Source organism: Cryptomeria japonica, chromosome 5 (genome assembly GCF_030272615.1).
Source record: "Cryptomeria japonica chromosome 5, Sugi_1.0, whole genome shotgun sequence".
NCBI classification, from domain to species: Eukaryota; Viridiplantae; Streptophyta; class Pinopsida; order Cupressales; family Cupressaceae; genus Cryptomeria; species Cryptomeria japonica.
The window spans coordinates 397,241,919-397,264,026 of NC_081409.1; the positions used below are offsets into that span (position 1 = coordinate 397,241,919).

Here is a 22,108-nt window from a genome sequence, read left to right on the forward strand (position 1 = left end):
GGGGGTCCAGGTAAGGAACCCGGTAACTTAGTTTATTTCTTGTCAATATGGTGATTGAACAAGGTTGAAAGCCAAACGATTTGCATAGATACATCTTGCAATGAGTTGATTGACAATCTCTTGAATTTCATTGTGGAACACTTTTTCTTTTGGCTTCTTTGTTCCCTTATTTGTAGCTAGTAGGCTCTTCATACTTGGCCAAAAATAGGTGGCTTCCTACCACAATTTTAGGACACAAAGAGATAAGAAACATGGGACCTCCTTGATCCTTCGCCAAATGGATGACTTGTTCGAAGGGCAACTATCATCTGCTGCTGTTGTTCTTTAATATATTCCAACACTTTAGATATTGGCACAAATGCATCCATTTTGCATGGGCAAGCTTTGACGCCAATGCCAAGAATACTACATAAACAAGATTTCACCTGATTGTATGAGCATGTATATTTGACATTACACCAACTGCAAACCCAAATATATCCTTCATCACCTGGAAGTTGTTAAATTGTGTCAACATACTTCGATATTGGTGAGTTTGGGTTTGTTTAAAATTAGGGCTGGCCCACAGAATTAGAATTAAATGCCATTTAATCTTTATGCTAATAAGTTTTGAAAACAGCACATTCGAAACAAAAGAAAACAAAATAAAATATATATCCTAATTCATTTAAATGTATAAGAATGAAAATCAGAACAAGAGAGTTTGTTTGTAGAAGAAAAAATGAACAAAAAAGCCCAAAAAACTTACCTCCAATCCAAGAAACTTCTTCCACAATCCGCTTGGCAGCAAATGGGGCCCTTGCACATATCTAGGAATAGCAATCTAACTGCTTGTGGAATGGCAAGCAAGAGCAAAAGTTTAGCAAGTGTATTTGCTTTGTGTCTTTGGTCTTTTAAATGAGGTAGAATGAATCTATTTTTGTGTTTCAATGTGTTTAGAGGTCAAGTTTAGGGTGAGGGTTGAATTTTTTAGGTTGAACAGTTAACCTAGGAAGTCAAAATCAAAAAAAGAAAAGAAAATGTTTTGCATGTTGGGTTTTGTTTGGGTTTGCCCTTGGTTCTGCAAATTGGACATGGCTTCACCCGGGTACTCTTTGCAATGTACTTGGACAAACCTAGGTCCAATTTACAGACCCTTGTTGGTATCCATAAGGGACTCAGACCAGGTATACTAGACTCAGTTCATGGTTATTTTCCAAGTGAATTGGTAACAGCATATATAATTTGATTATGTGATTATTCTGAGCGGGACTAATATTTTCCTTCACTTTAGTACTTTTCCTATTTCAAAGCCTTTTCAGTGCTGTTTCAATTTCTTTTTAATTTACTATTATTATCTTTGTTGGATTTTCACTATAGATGAGTATTTTTAATCTTCATTATTACTCATCTTCTTAATGATTATTTCTATGATCAGTCATTTTTCAATGACCTTTTGACTCATGATGATGATATACCTTGGCTAATGACCTTGCAACTCACAAAGCACACAAGCACCTCTAAGCATTTGTTACCTTGCAGCAGAATGGTGAATATAACCCACTGCTTTAGTGCTTCTCACTCTCCAACCACATCTATCATCGGCAAAGCTTTTGGTGAAGAACAACGGATAGTCTCTTCCCATCTCAAATTTACTGATCTTTTTGATCATGATTATTGATAACTATGGGTATATATAATCATTCATTTTTCTTGTAGTGCTTGAATAGGATTACACTTTAGCCAGTGAGAAGGATAGAAGTTTTTAACCTAGGTGACTATATGCAGATATGGGAAAGACAGACAGTGGCACATGCTATTTCACAAGGCAAAATTTCATTAATATTAGTAATTACTACCACCACACCAATTTGTTTATTGGCTTCCGTACTTAAAAGACAAGAAATCAGTATTTTGGGATTCAATTAGACAGTTAATATTTGAATTCTTCACCTTCTTTGTTGGTGAAATGGCTTTCAATTACCACATTTTCTTTTGATATCTTTTTGATCAATTGACTGATAGGCTTGAACCTTTAAAGCAGCTCTATGCATGCCTTGTGACAATATTTTTGAAATTATTAGGCATCAATTGTTTTACTTTCCAGTTACATTTTAATTCCTGATACATATTGCATTCCACATAAGAAAAAATGATTTATGTTGCTTGTAGAGTGAAATTTCTAACAGAGATTTGGAATGATGTATGCCACACTATAAAAGTTTGATTCAATGTGCTTCCAGGATAATTGATGAAGCATCAGGAGAGGGTGCAGTAGTTGATCCTGTTGAACCTCAAAAATTAGTACAATTGGCAGAAGAGCATGGTTGCAACCTAAAATTAGTTCTTACCACTCATCACCATTGGTAAGTTAAAGTGGATTGTCATTGATACTATTATGACAAAATCTGGCATGCATATATGTCCTGCGTTGAATTTGACTTGTAATTGTGCAGTTTGATAAGTTTCTTGCATCATTAGTGTTCTTTGAAAATACAGTTTACTGGAGTTAATTGAGATGAAACACTTATATTTTAGGCAAGTTACCAGCACAATGAAAATACAACTTGAACTTAGTCAATATTGCATGTGTCACTTGTATTGCTTTTGCCAATGAGGAGATGCATGTTCATATCTGAATCTGTCATCTGGTTTGTCAAAATTTGCATCCAAAATATTCCTTGGTTGACAAACAATTTACCACATGCCAATATTTCCCAGAGCTTCATGTGTGTATCAATAGTGTCCGCTTTCTCATTGAAGATTTTATTGATGCTTAGCAGAAAAGGCCTGATCAGAAGCACTCTGACAAGTGATGTGGTCTTTGGAAATACAATGAGTTAGCTCATCCTGGAACTATGACCTGTGAAATTGTTGTAGGCATTTGCTTAACTAACAAATATATATAGATCCTAGATAAAGGCCTTATGCATCACCCCTGCATGATGGCTTATGTACTTGGTGAAGAGCACATAGGAAATACTGAGAGGGAGGGTTGGGGCGGGGGAAGGGGGGGGGGGGGGGGGGGGTGAATCAGTATTTCAGAACCTTTTTAAAAACAATTTGCAGAATGAAACAAATGCAACATAAAGAGGACAATCAGCAATACATAACACAGCTATTTCTCATGGAAAACCCTTTCGGGTAAAAAACCACGGCATTAAAAAGCTTTCATTAACATGAATGGGCACCAACTTAATGGGCTTCAACCCTGATTATGAAAGTGAGCTACAACTCACAAATAGAGCAACAACTTAGAACAATCTGAGGCACCGACCTCAATTAGAGCACCAACTCAATAAACTGCAGAGGCACCGACCTCTAATATGCACAAACAAAACTCAAAACAATTTTTTTATTTTTGAGCATCCACAGCTCTGCCTTAACTTCATCACACTGCAACTTAGTCACATGCATCTGTATTATTCAGGAACAACTGTTATGATTAAAGATATGAAATCCATAAACTCCAGCTCTTAAACACTTGTCACTGTGACGATCTCAGACCTGCCGGGCACTTCCAGCATTGAGAATGCATTACTCAGAAACATTTAAAAACGACATCACCCAGCTCCTTTCCTTTATATATAAACCGAACTGTGCCTTAAAATTACTCCCCAAAATGAAACGCAGTCCCTTCATATGGGCATGATTACCCAGCAAAGAAACAAAAATGAAGAACACCTTTATTTGCTTGGCTGAAACAGACTTCAATCACCCACCATAGCTACAACACTGACACCAGCAAAAACGATATGTGCACCACACTTCCAGCAAACACCCAAAATACTTATTTTGTGTTATTCATAATCATCACTTGCACCCACTAAGTGCCAGCTGACCAAGAGAAAAAAAACGTATATCTAGTTTTCACCTTCTCTTGTAATTGTATTGGGCTCACCATATATGCTCAGCACTTCACATCCTCATTCAGAACACGTGGCCCAGAAAACACGATGTCTGCACAAATTAAAACATCAACTCACTGTTCTGCAAAAAAAACGAAAGCCGTTTTTTAATTTAAAAACCATAACATCCATGATGGCAACTCCCAATATCCTGTTTTTGTTGTGTTTTATTTTTTTGTTACTCCAGCGATGCTTCCACACATTTTATCTGAAGCTTTTTACGGTTTTTGGTTCTTCCAATTTGGACAAGCCCACATATGCATAAAGCCGTTTTTTAGTCACTACGAATTCGCTTTTAATTCAAATGCTCTTTGAAAAAGAGCGCAAAACATAAAACACGTCATAGGCACATAAATATCCACCATGATATCTACATTTACTTGGAAAACCGACGCTTCTACCTCTAGTACGATAGAAAGTCCCACGATTCAAAGTAACGGCAACGAAGAAATGATACATCGAATTAATCATTACGTCATTCCAGCACACAAAATTTTAAAACCGTAATATCCTTCACACATTCAAGAAAATATACACGTCCTGCGAATAACTCAACACTCCCTTATGTGGCACTCTGTTGGTTCAGAAATATATTTAAAGCATTCAGATCCTTATTCAAAAAAAACTTTGACCATACTGGGATAAATAAATAATATCCGACACATTTGCTGTGTGATGCATTCCCACAAAAGTATTGCATAAACCCATTTATATGGCAGCATACTAAGCAACGTGGAGCATGGGTATGACAAAGAAAGCATAGACCAAAACATTTAAGATTGTCAACAGAAGTCAACTCTTAATAATATTCAAATGATGACTTGGCAACTAAAACATAGCATGTGACTTGGCATAAGATGTGACTGAGCAGCTGATAAAAAGACAAGTAAGCAACCAACTAGCTGAAGCTGGCACACACTCTTCTCAACCAAGCACCCAGGCAGCTCCAGCAAGCATACAAGCACCTCAAGCAGGTAACCAAGCAGCTCAAGCTGCTCAACCAGGCACACAGGGAGCTCAATGAACCAGGCACACATGCAGCTTAACCAAAATTCACAAACAGCAACATAGCATACTCAACAAGTCTTTGACATCAATGGCAAATATTCCAACACATGGATGTTATACTGTCTCAAGTTTAGTTAAAATTGCTGCTCTCATGATATCTGTGTCTTGCTTTTGTTGTGCTTCTTCTGTTTTAGCATTAGTTGCATGATAACCCTGGGTAGAATACAGCTAGTTGAGTGCCAGAAAATTTGAAGAGTTGCATTGGATAAAGTGTAGTATTGTCATATTTATTGGAAATTTCTTTCATCTTTGTTTTTCTGCTTTCTTAAGGAATACCAATGTAGCATTTGCTGCCTTAGGTGAAGGGTAACAAATACTTGTGCTTAGAATAAGGTGAAGAAAGTTGACCGGGTGGGTTCCAGATGGTTGTATATTTGTAGTCTTTTCTCTAATTGAAGAACACTGCTATTTGTGTTTTCATTATATTGTTGCTTTTTTCTTGTTTCTATTTCTGTAGCCAAATGATTTGCATTCAATTTCTCTATCCTCTTGATGTCATCCTACAGCCTGTAATGTGGCTATTTTTACCTACAATTTTTTTAGGGTCCAAGATTTTTTTGTTTATCATGTTCTTGCATTTTAAATAATTTCTTTTAAGTGCATCTGTATGTTTGGTTATCGTTCAGCTTTATTTGAATCCGTTTTTAACCAAATCATTCTTGCTTAAAGTATTGAATTTAGGATTATTTACTGGCTAATAGGGATCATGCTGGTGGAAATGAAGAAATCAAGAAATTAGTGCCAGGTATCAAAGTATATGGTGGAGCAAAAGACCATGTAAAAGGCTGTACTATTGCAGTAGAACATGGGGATGAAATAATTTTAGGTGGGACGGTGACTATCAAGGCCTTGCACACACCCTGGTTTGTAGATTAACTAGCAATGCTCCTTTCTTCTAAGTATTTCTTTTCTCTTTTGCCCTTCTTTGAATTTTTTTGGGTGCTGTGGGATGAAGGAAACATTAAAAGGAAAGAACAGTGGGGTAAAGGCTAATGGGTTGGTTGTACATATGTGCACATAATTCCACAACTGAATATACACATGCATGTATGCATCGACTGTCTCTGAATTCTCAATTTACCATCCATTTACAATAATGATGTGTGTTATAATAATAAATAATCTCTAATATCAGGTTCATTCCGTCTATCACAAAGATTGATTTAGAGTTAAGAACATGCTAGTCACATTGTAAGAGATATTAATGCTATTATTTTTTCTGCTAGTCCTTTTCCACATTTATAGAAATTAAATGTAATATTAGATTCACATTATAGGAATTAAAAGTTCTTTGAAAAAGGTTTTTCTTTGAAATGTTTATTTGTTATTGGAGTTGTGCATGCCTCATGTGCATTTATAGTGAACTGTTTGGGCAGTTAGTGCCAATTGAAATCAATTGTAATTTGGGAAATTTAAATATAAATGTTAATGTTGCTAAGTTTTATTGCTTGTGACTAGCTTTATAGATGTTGCCAAAACTGAAGAACTGAGCTCATGAGAATGTAATATGCTAATAGAGCATGGCTAGAGCCTTATTTTTAAATGATCTCGAGAATAATTGTCTCACTTCACTTTTTGCAATTTCAGCACTAACAATATTCCTGTTTTAGGTTCTTCAACCCTATTCTAATCACGGTTGCTAGGTTTTAAATACTTGTTTTGTTCACAGGGTCAAAAACATTTAGTGAAATGCCAATGGTATTCGAAAAATATGGACTGAATCAGACAAATCCGGCCAGTCCCAAAAACCTGAATTGAACCAAATTGATCATAAACAACTTCATATGGTGTTGTCTTTGTGGAAGGATGGTAAGAAGTGTTGTACCACAAATTTACAAGAGGTAGCCAGTTAGTCCAGTGAATTGGCTGTTTCAAAGCAAAACAACATAAATAATTCTCCAAGCATTCAGTAACTATCTTTTTCTGACCTTCACCTAGTAGATGATGTGTTGAGCTTATTTTTAGTTGCATTATCTGCAGCTTGAATAGTGCCCGCCAAAATTTTCTAGGGAAGTTGGGATCTTGGTCATTTTAAATGAAAGGGGGGATGCCATGGAGGTAAAATTTTGGTCAAAGGGGGCTTGGGTAATGGTAGAGGCACAATGAGGATGGGCCAATGAACAAAAATGGGCATACTTAGAGAGATGATCTACTACCATAGAAATTGTTGGAATCGTCAAAATTTGTTTGAAATTTTGCCTGGTAATTGCCCATGTTTCCCCTGGAATGTGTTAGGGTTGTGAAAATTTTGTCTAAGAATTAAATCCTTAGCCCTTAATTGGTTTCCAATGCCTTTTGTTATATTCTATCATTGACTAGCTTGGCAGGTTAACCTGTGCCATAAGTTAAAGTTTGAGACCATCTAAACGTTGGTTAATTGGCCCTATAGCGTTAATAAGTCGTTTTGCCAGCAAATCACTTTCATATTGCCTAATGTTTTGTCGATTTAATACTCATTAAGCCCTAGTCCATGATCCCCACACCCTTTGCTAAGTCATTCTAATCTCCACGTGCATTAAAATTTTCAATTAAGTCTTGGGCTCCCCGTGCCCCCACGACGTTCAACTTTGGTAAATTTTTTAGGTGCGGGATGGTGTGGTGAGATCCCACTATCCAGTAGGTCCTGCGATGTCATCAAGCAGACCGGTGCGGGCTTGCGAGACAAAGAGAAGTCAAAAGGATTGTTTCCCTGCTGCCCCGCAGCTAAACAGTAATTGTTAGGAACATATTGCGAGATGGCGGGGGCACGGTTGTCAAGCGTCTAGTGGTGAAGGAGTGTGGATCCTGCTTTCTCGCAGGGATAAAATGAAATAAGTTGGTAAGTTGCAGGTTGGTAGGCTGTGGTAACAAACATGAAGAGCCTTATCTTGTTGCCTTGCGAGGATTGACCATGGTCAAAGAAAGAACTGCGGGGTAGCGGGACAAAGTAACAAAGAGATAGCATTCCCTGCCACCTTGTGGGCTAGCGGGAAGGTAGAGCTAAGAAATAAAATGATCCCACTGCCCCGCAAGATTTGACTATGGTCAAAAAAATGATTGTGGGCTAGCGGGGAGTAAGATGAAGATGAAGAGAGGAGACTTCCCTGTTGTCCCGCAAGGAGAAATAAAGAGTTACGAATGTGATGCGGGCCTGCTGGACACGTCAAATAGAAGAAAGAAAGCATGTGCCAAATAAGTGATTGCCATGTCATCCAGTCAATGTGAGTCAAGGGGGGATTGTGGCCACCCGATCAAGAATCAATGGTGGAGTTTAAACTCAATGCATCTCCCACCTCTAAACACTTGCATGTAGTGAATTAATGGTGATTGAAAGTAGTGCGAAGGTATATCATAAATTCAGACTAGAGATGCATTTTTTATCCTGCATTCAACAAATTTAGCATGAAGAGCATTCTCCATTAGTGAGCCAGGGTTCCAACTTGTCAAAGAAATAGTGAAATTGAAGGAGTCTCCAGAAGAGGAGATATCACATATTAACCTCAATGACATTGATGTAATGACATTGACATCACTCTGGAAGAAGCAAGGAAAATGGTCAAAGAAAGTGGGATGCTTTTAATCCCAAATTGGGATCTTGAAGAAGTCTTCTTGTTAGATCAAATTAGAAAACAATATGATCCCATTTTAGCTGCAGAGTTTGGCAATGTGAGAGGAGTGAGGGGGACTGGATATAATCCTACTCTCAAGGCACTGGCACAATGGACAAAGGCACCAAGGACTGATAAACCAAAGTTGCTCTATGGTGTTGAAGAAATGGTGGGTAATGCAGTAGTGAGAACTTTGAAGGATATATCTACACTAGAAGCCACAACAGTCACACTGCATGCTGCAATTTTTGTTCAAGCTGCAGCAGAGGATCAACAAAAAAGGATGGATGATTTGATGAAGAGACATGTCAATTTGAATGAGGCATATAATAATGTATACAAGGAAAATATGAGGTTGAAAAAGGCCCTGGGAATTACTGAAAAGCCTCTTGCTCCCGAGGGGACTGTAGCCATCTATCACCCTCCAAAAATGACTCAAGGTGAATCTTCCACAGATGAGGTGAGCACGTTGAAGAATAAGCTCAATCAATATGCAGGGAAGCTTGATGCAATGGAGGATGCACTGCATCTCGCTAGAAAAATTGCAAAAGAAAAGGCTGCAGATGTTATGATAAGCATCCCGAATCACATGTTTCATAAGATATTAGGCAAAATTGAGGAAGTACATAGAGGATACCAAGATATCCTGCAGGCTGAACAACAATGCAAAGAGATGCTACCAGTATTGAGGCCACTATTTGAAAGATGGCAACCTAAGATCCATACATTTAATACCTTGGTTTTGGCCACACAATATGCACCAACAGCCCCTCCTCAAATACAACCAACTGGCAAAATGATTACTATATTGGTTGAGGAGCTGCCATTCATTGAGGTAAAAGAACAATTGATAAAAAGAAAATTAGAATGCTTTCAATCCTTGACACACTGGTCCATACCAGATGTGCATGATAAAGATGGAAAGGTGAAGAATTTTGAAGATTGGAGAATTAAATTCGAGATGTGTGTGCTTGTCATCCATGGCTCATGATGGAAGCAGATTGCAAATGCCAGTTTTTAATAGTACCTTGGATAAGATTATTGAGGTCAATACTAGATATAGCAAGTTTATCAATGACACCAAGGCCATTCTTGACGGTAAAACCAAGGAAATCCTGGCTAAATTGCAACAACTACAAAACTTTCAATGGCTAGCTGAGTTAATAGTGATGGAATGGTACCAGTAGTACTGCACTTGTAGAATGTGAAGGAAAAGACACCATGGAAGGAGGGATAGACTGTATATCAAATGCAATTCAGCTACATATATGGGGACCTTGCCAGATCATGCAAATCACGGGTACCTCACGCAGATTTAGAGCAGTTGATTGTCTTTGAAATATAGATTCATCGGTCAAACAGATTTCAGTGCCTTGGTCATTTCATGAGGCAAATTAGCACATATTACCTTTTCCTTTTCATTTCAGTTCTAAGCAATTTCTACTTCAGCATCATCCACGTCAGCAACAACAAATTGTCTCTAGTAAAGTAGCTAAATAGTGCAACATCTCAACATGTTACAATGACAATCCAGGTCATCAGCATCTTCAATTGAAATTCTGTTATATTTGCATTTCCCTCCTAAGGATGCAAATATTTTTTGTCACTTATTAAATGTAAAGATACGGCGGGTATATTCTTGTATGATCAAATCAAATTTTGAGACATATGCAAATGATCCGAAGTTTATTTGCTCCATTGATTTTCTATAAAAAGGAATTCAAGATTATTTATAAGGGTTCTGAAATTCTGAAATTTTGTAATTGGGCTGGTGGAATAGAAGTTCGAGTCTGAGTAATAGAATGCCAAATTTTTGCAAGAATTGAGCATCTTTCATGGAATGTATTCACCATTTTGAATGAATTAATAGAAATTGCTTCAAATTGTCTTCCATTTGTGTTCTCTTGATTTGTATGAGTTATTTCTATTAAGAATAGGGTAATTTGTCTCTACAGTTTTTGTTGTGGATGTGAAATATGTTTGCAGGTTCTTTTCAAGTAAAGGATTAAAGTCTTGTTGACGTGTATTTTGTACACGATCATACACAGAATAAAATACCCAAGGGTACCTTATCCTCTCTTGAATAAAGCCTCTGATTGCTGAAGATGTCGCAAAAAAAGGATCAATCAGGGTGACTCCAATGTTCTTTTATGAAGGGTCTATACGTGTGGATAAGCACCAGTGGTCGTTGTGAATGCTGTTTCATCAAGGGGCCTTACGTTCTCCAAGCTGCAGGAACAAGTTTTCCTAAAACTAACAATTTCTTCAAAAGGATCAAAAGGTAGGGTTTGCAAGGGATAAATTCTAATCTAATCCTATGAATGACCCAATGTAGGCTAGACTTGGCAAGATTCTACCAATTTCAATATTGCCATGAAGTAACAACCCAACTGAAATTGATGCGATCTTCTAAGGTAACAAATGATTTTTCAATTCATCAAGGATCATGGACACTACCACAAAGGCACATATCCAATGCTCAATGACGATTGAAGGTTTAAGTAATTCAGGTATCTCCAGTTGACCACGCAAGGCGTTCCCACAATCAGTAAGAAGCTAGTGGTTTGGAACGTGAATCTCACCAAAATCAAGCCCAACACTTAGTCCTTCAAACTTAAATACTACTTCGATTGAGAATGATTCAAGAAAACGAACAACCATGAAGATAGCCACAAGAATTGCAATAAAACACCATAACCTCAATATTTTATTGATCTCAAAGCCAAAATAGACAACAATTGTTTGAAATCCTTTCTTCAAACTCAATCTTGCTACAAAATAACTTTCTTCTCTCCAAAAAGCTCTAAACTTCTAACTATTTCTTATTTTCTCTCTAATCTCTAATTTCTATTACAAAATGAAAATGAGTGAGGGTATATATAGCATCCTCAATTACAATGAACGGCCCAGATCAAAAGAAGATCAATGGCTGAGATTCTGACACCTAAACCCTAATTAGGGTTTTATTACAAAAGTTCCCTTTTTATTGCACAACATTAAATGCATAGCCAAATATTTAATTTGGCACAAAAATCTAGGAAACATAGACCAATGACAATTAAGGTGCCATGTCATCTATAGCAACCTCTCTTCTAGAACCTTATTCCCTTTCCAATGCTCCTTTTTAGCATATGCAATGAATCTGGACACGATTCCCTCGATCTCAGCAATAGGAATCTCAGGAAGATTCCTCATTCGTTCCTCCAAGTGAATAATCTGATCAAAGGCCTTGAGAAGAGCTGCATCCCATTCAGGTTCGAGTTCCTTAATTTTCTCAATCAGGAGCATAGTAGCAAACATTTGATCTCTTTGCTCATCTGTAATCACATTCTCATCCTTGCAAAAGATGACTTTGACCCTTTCTTCTAATTCTTGAAGATCCACATCTGTCTCAACTTCGATCCTTCTGCCGAGAATAGTACATAAAACCCCAAACACCTTGTCCTGGATTGGATGGATGACCTCCTCTACTTGATTGCATTTAGTGCTAGTGTCCTCGAAGAGAACTTCCTTCATCTGGAGTAAAGTAGACCACTGGAGTAAATTATGAGCTCCTCCATCCATTATCTTTTCTTGTGCTAAGATCTTTCTTGGTGTTTGCCTGATTACTTGAAGGACAGGAATGATAACATCTTTAGTATGAGCAAAGGCGACTATTGTTATCATTAGGTTGTGGATGATCTCAAGGACCTGGATAGCCCGATGAATGGTCTGCATCATTCTTGTTGCAAACTCGACAGCAATTGTATGGGATTTGTCAATCCAAGAGCTCATAAGCTGGACCAAGCTCTTAACCTTCTCTGCTTCACCAACTGATTCAAGGGGAAGTGCTTGCACAGGAGATACTGCTGGATCCTGACGTCCCAAAGGCTGACTGAGGTGGCTAAAGTAGCCTCTCCAAGCACTGACCTCCCTCTCAAGTTTTCTACTCTTTTCCATCTCTTCCTTAAGTTTATCTTTAAGTGCCTCAAATGAATCAGTTGCCTCATCCAATGCCTGCTCGGTGGTGAGTGGACCAAGCTCAACGGTTTCCACATCATATTCTTCTGCAAGGATCTCACCTTCATATTTGTCCACTGCCGGTGTAGCTATCTGCAACTTCCTGGACCCTGTCTCATCTCTGATCATCTTGGACATTTTGGTGGCCTTCCTCTTTTCTGTTACTCCCTGAGAATCTCCAACAAGGCTATCTAAATCAATCACATTATCTTCGTCTTCGATCACAATTACCCTTGTTAATCTCTCCTTCAACCAATCTGGAATGGCGGACCTTGCCTCTCTAACTTGTATTTCTTTAGGTAGTGACTCTTCTTTCCGGAGAGGAGATGTTGCTTCATCATCATCCTTGTCTTCATGTAGCTCATTGACCTGGGGAGATTGACTTGATGATCGTTGAGATGCCTGTCCTTCTTCAGGTTTATCATTCTGAACCATTGACTCCATAGATTCCTCAACTTCAAGTGTCCTCTTCTCTTGTCGAGAAGATGTGCCGGATGAGCGATTTCGATTGGCCTCTTGCTTCTTCTTGGAAGATTCTCTTTTCTCAGGTCTTTCCTTCCTCTTCGCACCTCTATGATGGGGATTGCCCTCACTTACGCTTCTGGGGTGAGGATGGCCCTCACTTACGCTTGCTCCTTCTGCCGACCTTTCCTCCAAAGTAAAAGTCATTGATATGTTTTGCTCTCTCAACTTTTGATGTTGCACATCAACCCATCTGCGAGTACAGGACAAAACTGGAGCCATCAAAGTCTTTAAGTCCACAACCTCAGGTTCATTCCAATCTATCTTTACTGCCTTGTCCTCTTTATCATAAGAGGATTGGAGGTGCCTGCCATGGTCCTGAGTTTGATCGGCCACTCTGTAAACTTTGCATTTCCTGATGAAATCCAAAGGCAATCTGGAATGCATCTTTCTTTTCACCTCCAAATCATCTGAGAGATTCATCCAAAAGTCTTCGACCTGACATTCATGCTTGTATTTTCTACCGTCTCTTCTATATGCCCACAAGGATCAAAATTTTCTCTCAATGAAAAGAATGAAAATGAATATAAGGCCAACTCTCTTTCTGCATCATCTAAAGCTGGAACATTAGGACATACCTCAACTGAATTTCCTAGTATGATAGGTACAGGAATCCCATTTCCATGTCTATGTCTGAATGCCTTCGCATAAGCTGCCAGTTGCCTAGTTACCTCAAGTAGGACTATCCTGTCTGTCGGATATCTTGGCAACATATATGGAGGTGAAGGACACCCATGAACTCTGATATATGTAAACTTCTGGAATTGGATAAACCAAGCACCATACCTCTTTACAAGTTCTTGTGCCTCCTGAGATAGCCGATTATGAATCCCGCCTTGCAGTGTCCTGGTGATGTTCATTGTGAAGGTATCATTGACTAACTTGTAATTACTCCCAGGTGGATGATGCAAATGAACATAAGATTCACAAACTCTGACTTCTCCAGGTCCTCTTCCAATCGATCCTCTGTGAGGTAGTCCTGCATATTCAAAACTCGTGATCAAGGCATATATGATGTACGAGCTCATGTGGAAGGATTTAGTAGCCTTCAGTCTTCTCAACTGTACGTCCAAGCAATGGCTAATGATTCTAGCCCAATGAATTGTTCCTTTTCCTTGAACTATCACTTGGATGAAGAAGTACATCCACTTCTCAAAATAGAAGGCTTGAGGAGCCCCTGTAACTCGATTGAGTAAGGTTATCAAATCTCTGTACTCCTCCTGGAAGTCGATCCTATGTGGTGTGTTGGGAATCTTGCTCAGGCGAGGACGACTTTTGAGAAGCCAATTCTTGTTGATGATGCTCAAGCAAGTGTCTGGATCATCTTCGTACATGGATCTAGCTCCTTCCAAGCTTTTGTAAATCATGTCTTTATGTTCTGGCAGGTGGAGAGCTTCACTGATAGCCTCATCTGAAAGATAAGCCAAAGTGTCTCCTTCCTTGGACACGATCGATCTTGACTGTGGGTCATAATGGCGGGCACACTCGATCATCAGCTCATGGCACTGGACTGCTGGAGGGAAGCCGACCGCCTTGATAATGCCACTCTCAATTATTCTCCTTGCGACATGTGATGGCTTCCCAATGTAAGGGACCTCTCGAAACTTCTTCACACTGAAGTTTCCCAAGTTGGTATCTCCAATGTTGCTCCACTTCGACACGATCTTGGTCTCCAACTCTTCGTTCCTTTTATCTTCCCTCATGAGGGCTGGACGACTGGTGGATGCTCCTGCCTTTGGGGTCGCCATCGTGATACCTACACAACATTTCATAATGAGCAATATACCTTGGAGCGTAAAAAAAGATATAGATTAAGTTTAAGCTTTAAATTTAGGAAACTTCATGATAAATCTTTGAATTATCATTTCCTAAATATGATGATTATGCAATTGGAACTTCAAAATTTCAAAATTTCAAAATTAGACTAGGAAGATCCTCACCATACCTTTCTTGGAGAACTAACTCTAAAAAAAGATGCAAAAATTAAGGAATTTGCTAGGTAAAATGTGGATCGAAGTCTTCAACGTGAGCTTCCTCTAGCAATTTCACCACCCTTAGCCTTCAACGCCTTGAGGAACAATTCGCTCTACCTCCAACAAAGTTCGCACTCCCTCTTGGATTGAGATTTCGCACCTCTCCTTGGATCAAGATTCGCACCTCTCCTTGGATGAGATTTCGCTCCTTCTATGGCTTCTCCAAATCGCACTTGAACAAATGAATGAATGATGGATTAAAATCGCTCAACACCCCCCCACTATATAGGCGCTTACCTTGGCAATTTCCAATAGGCCGACTTGGTGGAAATGAAGCGAATAATAAACAAAATTAAATAGAAAGGAGGCCGACCTTTATAAAATATTTAAAATAAAACCCCAAGCGCATTCCTTTCATTTAATAATTTAATTAATTAATTAAATGCCTTTGCAATTGAATTTCGATTTTTTAAAAGGCTAAAATCAATTAATAAATGTTAGGCGCCCTCATTAAATGCCAATTTAATTTCAAAGTATTTCAAGTTTTTTAGTGAATTTGGCAATTTAATGCAATTTGAAGGATATTGGTGCCTAGCATGGGAGATATTTGGGACATTAGTAATATCGCTCTGGTCCCTTGGTGAGGGACAGGAGCGCCTGATGCTTCTTAGCCTTGTAATTCTTGTTCTTCATGTTCAACACTTCATCCTGGATGCCCAAAATGGCATTTTACTTGAATATTTCGAGCTTGATCCATTCAATCTTTGAAATGAGTGCATTTTAAAGCATTTTCGCCCTGGTCCCTTGGAGAGGGACAGGAGCGCCCCAGCCATTTTTTATCAACTTGATGGCCTTTGTCACTTCATTCCTTCGTGAAACCTTTTAAACATCACTTTGACCTTGCGTCTTGACTTGGATTCGTCTGAATTTGGAGAGGAAGGTTGGCTAGTGTGTTTTTCGCCCTGGTCCCTTGGTGAGGGACAGGAGCGATTTTGTCCTTTTGTCCTTGATTGTTGCCTTTTTAATTGCCAAGTCAATTTGCGAGGTAGGCAAGGATCATCCTTGTTTGTTCTATGCATGTTTAACTTGCCTTCCAAGACAAAATGAGCTCCTCCAAAGATTATCGCCCTGGTCCCTTGATCAAGGACAGGAGCGAATTTTATACTTGAGCTTAAAATTGTCGACTTTTGACGTTAACTCCTTATCCATTGTCTTCCTAAAGACATTTCGGACCTTGCATGACTTCGCCTTGATATGGTTTTGGAAGGAAATGACTAGTTTAATAGAAATCGCCCTGGTCCTCCAGTGAAGGATAGGAGCAAACTTTAGTCCATGGCGCAGATCCTCAATCATATTGATATCAAATTGTCTTCAAGGCGTAAAATGTCATTGTTTACTCCATCTTGAATGCTTTAAACGAAAGCGGCATCTTAGAATTAGGCACTCTTGAATATTTCGCTCTGGTCCCTTAGTGAGGGACAGGAGCGCTTTGGCCATTTCCATCAAGCTCTCGTGGTCTTTGCAACTTTGTTCCTCTTCGAAGCGTTCCTAATATCATCTCCATCATGCGCCTTGGCTTGGATCCGACCAAACTTGGAGAGGGAGTCTTGACAATCTATATTTCGCCCTGGTCCCTTGGAGAGGGACAGGAGCGGTCTTGCATTTATAAGCTCACTTGTGTTTCGCCAACTTTCAAAATTGTCTCCAACGGGTTGATTGTGCCTTCTTTCACTCATCTCCAACATAAAATTCGTTCTAACTTTGCGGGAAATTTGCCTTATGAGGAAATCGCTCTGGTCCCTTGGTCAAGGACAGGAGCGCCTTGGCCATTATGGGCTCACTTTGCGTTTTGCAACCTTCAAAATTATCTTCAACGGAGTGACTATACCCTCTTTCCTTCATATCAATCCTGAAATTCGCTTTACTTTGGCCAAAAACATGTCTTGAGGAAAAATCGCTCTGGTCCCTAGGAGAGGGACAAGAGCTACCTTTGATATTCGCTTTGGTCCCTTGGTCAAGGACATGAGCGCCTTAGTCAATCTGGGTTGATTTTCAACATCGTAGACGGCTCAAGTTATATTCAATGAACAAAGCATTCTTCTCCTGACCTTCTCAAGTCACGAAATCACTTAAATCTTGTGTGGACAACGTAAGTTTGGATTTCAAGCTCCGGTCCTTCAGTGAGGGACAGGAGCGATCCTTGTCATTTTAGCATATTTCCATCTCAATTCTCTTTGCTGGGGAAGATATCATCATTTTGCAAGCTATGACCAAGAGTCAAAATCCCAAAAACGTCCAAGGAGATGAGTTTGAGGAAAATCGCTCAGGTCCCTGGGTGAGGGACAGGAGCGAACCTGTCTTGAATCTTCAAAATTCATCGTTTTTGAGTCTTCGAAATCTTCAAAATCTTCAATTCGTGTTCGATCATATCCCCTGGCGATCTTGCATAAAACAAATTAAGCAAGTCAATAACCAATTTGCACTAAAATATCACTTTCGCCCTGGTCCCTGGGTGAGGGAGAGGGGCGTTTTCACCTCTATAGGCTAAAATATCCACATTTTTGGTCTTCAATCACTTGACAAGGCAAAATTAGGCCATTTCCAAGGCCAGGGGCAAGTTAGTAAACTTTCCAAAATTTGGTCAAAATTCACCTGGACAAAATTGCAAAATTTAATCATTGAAATGCTAACCCCTTTAAACCTAACTTGAATGTGCCCTCAAAATCATAACTGGACCTATCCTGAGACAAACTTGACTTCCTGGCAGGCTCACCTTATTTCAAAATTGCAATCAATGCGAGGATGCTTAATAATCTGTCAAAATCAGACTGGACTTCGGCTTGAAAATATCAACGGAAACCCTAAGGCTTAACCCTAATCCAGACGACTCACTCATTTGATTCAAAACCCTAAAGCAGAGAGAAGAACAGGCAAAACAAGAGCAAAAAAAGAGGGGGTCCCCATTTTAATGGGGTGATGTGTGAAATGGTCACAACAAGTCTGTAAGTGTATTTCAACAAATTGGGGAATGCCATAGTGATTAGTAAGTAGAGTTTGAAGTGATTTATAGGCTTGCATTTATGTCACGCATAAGTGTGTAAGGTCCAATGGTTGATTCATGAATTTCCCATGAAATGTTTGAAGATGTTGAATTCTGATTCTGGTACCCTAGACTAGGCACCGGCCTTTAGTAGTTTGAGTGAATTTTAGATACCAATTTGATTACATCATATCCTCCCTTTTCTATTCGTAGTAGGAGTAGAGTAGAATTCACTCTCAATTGTGCAAATTTGTGCTAAATAACTATGGATCTAGCAAGTTCAAGGTTAAATATAGGCAATCTGGTTAATCTTTATTGAGAGTTATCTGCATTTCAGCAATATTTGTCAATATTTGCATAAATTTTATAAATATTACAAAGGTACACCCACCTAGGTCTTGCAGAGCCTAAAGAGCAGGTAATCTTTCAACCTTCAGGTTGAAATCTCATTCGTTGGCCACTGATCTAAGGATCCATTGACTGAATTTGGCTAATTCATAGGAAATCCTTACGCAATCAGTTGGAAACACGAACAGGAATAATCAATTTGCCACTTGACTTAGGTGACCCTTCAATAACTTCCACAAAGACAAAGATGTCTTTCCATACAACTGTTGGAATTAGTAATAGTTGTTGAGTGCCTGAAAATAATTGGGTTGCATTATATTCAAAGAGTTGAGGCGACAAACCTTTAGTTACTGCAAATGAGAATGCTTGTCAAGGAATAATTGCAAGTCCTGTGATTTGATTGAGTCCAACATTGAGGTCATTTGCATGACAAAATGTTGAGCTAGGACTGGGTGGGCCCCCCATTTTATTAACTTCTCAATGCAGTGTGAACAAGTAATTTGGGTGGATTCGGTTGTCAAATCCCTTAAGATGTATTAATGCCCATTTTCAATGAATTCACATTTCAATGAAATTCTACATGATGGTCCAACATGTGAAGCCACTGAGTGCTTGAGATTATGTCACAATTGCCAAACGAAAGAATGGTCATATTCAATCAGAGATTATAATCATACATGCGAACTTTAATAATTTTGACATTTGCCATTACATGCCAATTTTGCAATTATTGATCATCACCTCAAAGTTGTTGCTTGGTTACTAATAAAATTTTGCTTGCTTGGCCACCTAAGGGTCGATGAAGTTATGAGTGATATCAGAATCTATGAGGATGGTTAAGTGATGTCTCTTGAAATAACCAAAAACCATAGTTAGGGGTGTGGTGATCCTTGCTAGGATAGGCGCAAAACTTTCTAGGAAATGGTCATCACTTGAACTAGTCTTGTTACATTTTCCTCAATATGGTTTTTATTCCAATGGTTCCGACATGTTAGTCATAAAATGTTCCTCCACATCGACTAGATATAGTTTATTTCTATGCATTATGCCTTGGAGCTTATTTCTCATCACAGCTATAGCACAATCCCTTCATATTGCAAGTGACCGTCTCCTCATGAATTAGACTCTTGATAGGTGATGATTGGGTGCAATGATTTGGGTTTAGTCATAATGGTTATGTAATGTTGATGTGTTATGATTGATGGGGATGATTTTGGGTGGCATATTTATCTGTAGCTAATTCAGCCAACTTGAAAATGTCATTTTAATGGGTTTAACCATTTTGATCTTTGCATGAATATCTACATTTCATTGATAAAGTAATTTTTGAGGAAATTATTATCGATCCCACTTGTTTGATTTGCCAAATTTCAAACTATGTTTGGTAGTCACTGATAAAATGAGTTTGCATTAATTTAGTTAATTATGCCCTTGTGAAATCCTCATACTCACTAGTGTCAAATTGTGTGATTAGTTACTTACGAGTTCGATTCCATGTGAGGACACCATATGTTTTTTCCCAGCCATTAATACCATTGTTTCGTGTTCTAGATTGAATGAAGTATGGGATATTTTGAGTTGTGGGAGTTTGATTGCAAAATATTGTTCTGCCCTATACAACTAATTTTTAAGGTTGTCACCATTGAATTTAGCGAAGTCCAATTTTGGTTTATGTTGAGTCCTACTAGGTTTTGTGATGTAGGAGCATCCCCGGTTCATACCAATTTTGATTCAACCAAAAACATTTTCTTTCTGTTTGCAGTTTCAGTTTTCCTTTCTGTGTGTCCCGATTTTGGCTCACTGGATCCTGTGGAGTTGGATTCTACTTGAAGAGTTGATCGTCTTTCTTGTTTCCAGACTGCATCGCATTTGGATCATTTTTTGACAAGATATCGTTATCGGTTTCTTTGACAGTTTCCTGTTACCGGTTGACAGTTCTTGTTACCGGTTGCCTGGACCTATTTTGGTGATCTACCGGAACCCCCTTCTGAAGCTTGCGGAGCCTTGGGCGTTGATTTTGATGTTCCTTGGTGTGTGGCCGACCTTTTCCCGTGATCTACGTTTCATCCTTTGGATTTTCCGAAGGGATCTCTTGGCGGAGGCCGACCTTGTTATTTTACACGTTAGGTCTTGTTCTTCGGGTTTTGATCCTTTTTGGGTCGACTGGATCATTTGGATCGATATATATAATTGTAGTTGTGCATTAGAATGTAATCAATCAGAAGAATCAAGTAGCTAGACTGTGTGTAGAAGATAGATCTTACCATTCAAGGTCCCGGTTGTGACCTATCCTGTATGTTCTACCAAGTTTGTGAGCCGGTATGCTGTAACCCGATTGTTACCGGTTGGTTGTAATCAATTTTCATGAAATAAAACAATCTGTTCTGCATTGCCTTCATCATATTTTTGTGTTTCCGTTGTGTTTACTCTTGCTGACTGGTCTAGATTGATCTCTTTGAGGTACCTCCTCACCGATGACTGCTTCAAGTGGTATTAGAGCGAAGTTTCGTTCCGCAGGTTGCGTGTCCTGAAATTTTGTTGTAGGGTGGCGGATTGCGGATCCGATATGCAGCTGCAAAGGACTAGCGTGAACGACGACGCATAGAGGAGCTAGGAATGGTGGAGTGCGTGGGAATGCATATCCTGCTGTGATGGAGATGTTGCAAGGTAAGCAGCTCGGTAGGAAGCCGTGGAGACAGCCCAGGGAAGAGGCCGACATATTGAAGATGTAAGTGAAGATGAAGGAGAAGAAGCCCCAACAGAACAAGCAAACCCATCGACGGTTGATCCAGATGAGGAATGGTTTTTGAGGGTTTTGAGTAGGGCGAATACTAAACCTCATTTCACCCCACCGGAATATGATGGGAAGTTGGATTCAGATGAATTGATGGATTAGATCTCAGAGATGGAGAAGTATTTTGATTTTGAAAACACTGCAAAAGAGAGGAAGGTGAAATATGCTTGTACCCGGTTGAAAGGTCATGCATCTCTTTGGTGGGAGCATTTGCAAGTTGATAGACAGAGAAGAGGTAAAGAGAAGATTAAGACATGGGATCAGATGATTGCTAAGTTGAAATCGAAGTTTATGCTAGTTGATTATCAAGTGAATTTGTTGTTCCGGAATCTAGTGTGAAGGAGTACATCGAAGCATTTTACAAGTTGAATATTAGATCCGGACATGTTGATGATGAAGTTGAACAAGTTGCAAGATATTTGAATGGATTGCGGATGTCTATACAAGATAACTCAGTTTGATCAAATTGGAGTGTGTAGAAGAGGTTTACCAGTATGCCCTAAAGGCAGAAGAGAAGTTGAACAAAAGAGATGAGCAGAGGCAGAGAGGCAGAGGTGGAAGGTTTACCGGAGGGAGATTTCAAGGAGGAAGAGGATATACCGGAGGTAGAGGAACCAGTACAGATCGGAACAAGGACAAGGAAGTGAACAAAGAAGGTAATTCATATCGGAAGGATGATAGAAATTTCTACTGGAGGAGAGAACCGGATGGTTACCGAAATGAGAATTTTGGGGAGACTAAGACAAGAGAACATTTAGAGGAACCTGCTTTAAGTGTGGAGGAGAAGGACATCGTGCATTCGAGTGTAAGAAGACAAAAATTATTGGAAGAGCAGCAGTAGTGGAAGAAAACCCCACCAGATTAGACAACAAACTGGAAGATGGAGAATT

The 22,108-nt window shown here is 39.1% G+C and overlaps 1 protein-coding gene across 1 annotated transcript in view; it reads left to right on the forward strand.

Moving 5' to 3' along the window:
• The window catches only part of LOC131062332 (hydroxyacylglutathione hydrolase cytoplasmic), a 192,492-nt gene that overhangs the window by 68,638 nt on the left and 101,746 nt on the right, over positions 1-22,108 (forward strand). Inside the window, exons 2-3 of the mRNA XM_057995974.2 lie at positions 2,223-2,345; positions 5,657-5,818. Of these exons, the coding sequence (XP_057851957.1) occupies positions 2,223-2,345; positions 5,657-5,818 (285 nt within the window). The remainder of the gene's footprint in view (positions 1-2,222; positions 2,346-5,656; positions 5,819-22,108) is intronic.